General features: G+C 42.8%; 1 protein-coding gene across 1 annotated transcript in view; it reads right to left on the bottom strand.

The window, feature by feature from the left end:
* The window catches only part of LOC110487505 (adhesion G protein-coupled receptor L1-like), a 76,656-nt gene that overhangs the window by 11,688 nt on the left and 59,968 nt on the right, over positions 1-5,000 (bottom strand). Inside the window, exons 10-14 of the mRNA XM_036939965.1 lie at positions 4,368-5,000; positions 3,634-3,737; positions 3,097-3,282; positions 1,263-1,301; positions 1-39 (exon numbers count right to left, since the gene is read on the bottom strand). The exon at positions 1-39 is cut by the window's left edge and continues 142 nt beyond it; the exon at positions 4,368-5,000 is cut by the window's right edge and continues 112 nt beyond it. Of these exons, the coding sequence (XP_036795860.1) occupies positions 1-39; positions 1,263-1,301; positions 3,097-3,282; positions 3,634-3,737; positions 4,368-5,000 (1,001 nt within the window). The remainder of the gene's footprint in view (positions 40-1,262; positions 1,302-3,096; positions 3,283-3,633; positions 3,738-4,367) is intronic.

The raw sequence follows: 5,000 nt of genomic DNA on the forward strand, positions 1-5,000 counted from the left end.
TTCAGGGCCCAACAGGTTATCAACTACCTGAACCACCGCCTGTCAGAGACACACACAAATATATATATATATATATATATATATATATACATACCTTTTTGGTGACTACATGATTCCATATGTGTTATTTCATAGTTTTGATGTCTTCACTATTATTCTACAATGTAGAAAATAGTAAAAACACTTGAATGAGTAGGTGTGTCCAAACTTTTGACTGGTACTGTATATATATATACTATGTACTGTATAGACTATATCATATAAAGCCTCATGAACTGATCACCTGTCCGGAATAGAGATATATCACACACCCATATACTAAAGATACTATACTAAATATACAATACTAAAGATACCATACTAAAGATACAATACTAAAGATACAATACTAAAGATACAATACTAAAGATACTATACTAAATATAAAATACTAAATATACAATACTAAATATACTATACTAAATATACATACTACATATACTATACTTAATATGCAATACTAAATATACAATAATAATAATGCTATACTGAATAAACAATACTAAATATACTATATTAAATAAACTATACTAAATATACTATACTAAATATACAATACTAAATATACTATACTAAATATACTATATTAAATATACAATACTAAATATACTATACTAAATATACTATACTAAATATACTATATTAAATATACAATACTAAATATACTATACTAAAGATACTATACTAAAAATACAATACCAAATATGCTATACTAAATATACTATACTAAATATACATACTACATATACTATACTTAATATGCAATACTAAATATACAATATGGATAATGTTATACTAAATAAACAATACTAAATATACTATACAAAATATCATATATTAAATATACAATACTAAAGATATCATACTAAATATATACTATACTAAATATACTATATTAAATGTACAACACTAAATATACTGTACTAAAGATCTATACTAAAAACACAATAATAAATATACTGTACTAAATATACTATATTAAATAAACTATACTAAATATACAATACGAAAGATTCTATACTGAATATACAATACTAAAAATACATACTACATATACTATACTAAATATACCATACTAAATATATAATACTAAAGATACAATACTAAATATACAATACTAAATATACAATACTAAATATACTATACTAAATATACTATACTAAATATGCTATGGTAACTATACTAACCTAAATATATACTATATGTAGAGAGTTGTGGTTTACCTGGACATAAGCTCTACAGGTGCGTTCCCTCTTCTGCAACTGAAGTAGACAGGAACACACGTTACGTTACACAAGTACTACAAATCAAATCAAATCAATGGTATTTGTCAAATGCACTCGAAGACAACAGGTGTAGTAGACCTTACCGTGAAATGCTGAATACAACAGGTGTAGTAGACCTTACAGTGAAATGCTGAATACAACAGGTGTAGTAGACCTTACAGTGAAATGCTGAATACAACAGGTGTAGTAGACCTTACAGTGAAATGCTGAATACAACAGGTGTAGTAGACCTTACCGTGAAATGCTGAATACAACAGGTGTAGTAGACCTTACCGTGAAATGCTGATTACAACAGGTGTAGTAGACCTTACAGTGAAATGCTGAATACAACAGGTGTAGTAGACCTTACCGTGAAATGCTGATTACAACAGGTGTAGTAGACCTTACAGTGAAATGCTGAATACAACAGGTGTAGTAGACCTTACCGTGAAATGCTGAAGACAACAGGTGTAGTAGACCTTACCGTGAAATGCTGATTACAACAGGTGTAGTAGACCTTACCGTGAAATGCTGATTACAACAGGTGTAGTAGACCTTACAGTGAAATGCTGAATACAACAGGTGTAGTAGACCTGACTGTGAAATGCTGAATACAACAGGTGTAGTAGACCTTACCGTGAAATGCTGAATACAACAGGTGTAGTAGACCTTACCGTGAAATGCTGAATGCAACAGGTGTAGTAGACCTTACCGTGAAATGCTGAATACAACAGGTGTAGTAGACCTCACAGTGAAATGCTGAATACAACAGGTGTAGTAGACCTTACAGTGAAATGCTGAATACAACAGGTGTAGTAGACCTTACAGTGAAATGCTGAATACAACAGGTGTAGTAGACCTTACAGTGAAATGCTGAATACAACAGGTGTAGTAGACCTTACAGTGAAATGCTGAATACAACAGGTGTAGTAGACCTTACAGTGAAATGCTGAATACAACAGGTGTAGTAGACCTTACCGTGAAATGCTGAATACAACAGGTGTAGTAGACCTTACCGTGAAATGCTTACAACAGTCTGTGTGTGTGTGTACCTTGTAGTGTGCGTGTGTGTGTATGTGTACCTTGTTGTAGTGTGTGTGTGTGTACCTTGTTGTAGTGTGTGTGTGCCTTGTTGTAGTGTGTGTGTGCCTTGTTGTAGTGTGTGTGTGTGTGTGTGTGTACCTTGTTGTAGTGTGCGTGTGTGAGTAACTTGTAGTGTGTGTGTGTGTGTGTGTGTGTGTGTGTGAGTGCCTTGTTGTAGTGTGTTTTGTTTGTGTGTACATTGTAGCGTGTGTGTGTGTACCTTGTTGTAGTGTGTTTTGTTTGTGTGTACCTTGTTGTAATGTGTGTGTGTGTGTACCTTGTTGTAATGTGTGTGTGTATCTTGCTGTAATGTGTGTGTGTGTGTACCTTGTTGTAATGCGTGTGTGTGTACCTTGTTGTAATGCGTGTGTGTGTACCTTGTTGTAATGTGTGTGTGTATCTTGCTGTAATGTGTGTGTGTGTGTGTGTACCTTGTTGTAATGCGCGTGTGTGTGTACCTTGTTATAGTGTGTGTGTGTGTGTGTGTGTGTATCTTGCTGTAATGTGTATCTTGCTGTAATGTGTGTGTGTATCTTGCTGTAATGTGTGTGTGTGTGTGTGTGTACCTTGTTGTAATGTGTGTGTGTGTGTGTACCTTGTTGTAATGTGTGTGTGTGTGTGTACCTTGTTGTAATGTGTGTGTGTGTGTGTGTACCTTGTTGTAATGTGCGTGTGTATATTGCTGTAATGTGTGTGTGTGTGTGTGTACCTTGTTGTAGTTGCGTGCAGCAGACTCCTTGTTGGCTGGTCGTAGGGCCTGAAGCTGAGAATCCAGGATGTCCAACAGCTGCTCTAGAAGTTTGACTGACATGCTGACATCACCGGCGTAGACCCGCCCCCTCGTCAGGTTTACTAACTCACCAGCGATGTTAGCTGCATTCTCCCCACTCTTTATCTAGAAGGGACGATGGGGGGGGGGGGGAACAAGGGTGGAAGGCAGAGGGAGGGAGGGAGGGGGAATGGGGGAGGAGGGAGGGAGGGAGGGAGGGAGGGAGGGAGGGAGGGAGGGAGGGAGGGAGGGAGGGAGGGAGAACGGGGGAGGAGGGAGGAACATATGGTCATGTTAAAGTTATGTGGTGCTGTCCATTGACGACCTGTGTGTGTATGTCTCCGCGTGCGTATGGGTGTGTTTCCATCCATGTCCTTCTGCGTGCGTGTCTGTACGTGTGTGTGTGCATACAGTGTGTGTGTGTGCGTGTGTCCATGTCCTTCCCTCCCTGTGTGTGTGTGTGTGTGTGTGACTGACCTTCTGTGCTATCTGACTGACCCAGGGGGAGGTACAGTTACTGAGGTCAGGCCCTCTGGTGTTCCAGGTTATCGGGGACAACACACACTGGTACGATGCAATACCTGGTGTGGGAGAGAGAGGGGGAGGAGGGATGGAGGGGGAGAGGAGGGTGGGGAGAAAGAGGGGGAGGAGGGATGGAGGGGGAGAGGAGGGTGGGGAGATAGAGAGAGGGAGGAGGGGTGGAGGGAGAGAGGAGGGTGAGGAGAAAGAGGGGGAGGAGGGATGGAGGGGGAGAGGAGGGTGGGGAGAAAGAGAGGGGGAGGAGGGATGGAGGGGGAGAGGAGGGTGGGGAGAAAGAGGGGGAGGAGGGATGGAGGGAGAGTGGGGAGAAAGAGAGGGGGAGGAGGGATGGAGGCAGAGAGGAGGGTGGGGAGAGAGAGGGGGAGGAGGGATGGAGAGAGGAGGGTGAGGAGAAAGAGGGGGAGTGGGAGAAAGGGGTGGAGGAAGGGAGGAAGAGAGAGAGAGACAGATATCAAAACCTAATTTGCATTCAGTAAGCTCTCACTCTACAGTATCACCCCCCCCTCTCTCTCTCTCTCTCTCTCTCTCTCTCTCTCCCCCCTTTCTCACCAGCCTACCATTTCACACACACACACACACACACACACACACACACACACACACACACACACACACACACACACACACACACACACACACACACACACACACACACACACACACACACTCACCCAGTGATCCTTTGGGACATGGTCTCTCTACCATCTCTCCTTTAGGTGTAGGGGGCCACTGTACCCCTCTGGTCACCCTCCCCTCACACACCCCAACCTGCCTCCCGTAGGACCCCCCCGGGGCGATGGGGGCACGGTGGGGGGGGTGGGGGGTCAGCGGGACCATGGCCGTGATTGGCCGCAAGTCCGGACTCCGGTTGATGACCCCGATGGGATTGGAGGCTGAAGGTCGTACTGGGGTCAGTGCTACGGTGGCTGTGTAGGACCCCACTGTAGTCATTAGAGATGAGAGAGGACCTGGAGGAGAGAGGCATGGGGAGGGAGGGGTCAAATATATTATCATTATGGTTAGCAAACTGCCCCCCACACACACCCTGCCCTTCCCCCGGGCACACACACCTTTGGTAGGCTGGGGCGGTCTGAACTGCAGAGGGTATCTCAGCACGTAGTAGTTATTCCACACATACAGCTGGTTGTCCCGTGGGTTGTAGTCTATAGATGATATATACTGGTAGGGGTTAGGGAAGGGGATCTGGACCGGCACCTCTCGCCCTCTACTGGTGTCAAACGCATATAACACCATATCCCCTCCACCTCCTCCTCCTCTGTCTGTCTGTCCCTCGTCGTCTTGGA

This window comes from Oncorhynchus mykiss, chromosome 13 (genome assembly GCF_013265735.2).
Source record: "Oncorhynchus mykiss isolate Arlee chromosome 13, USDA_OmykA_1.1, whole genome shotgun sequence".
NCBI lineage: Eukaryota > Metazoa > Chordata > Actinopteri > Salmoniformes > Salmonidae > Oncorhynchus > Oncorhynchus mykiss.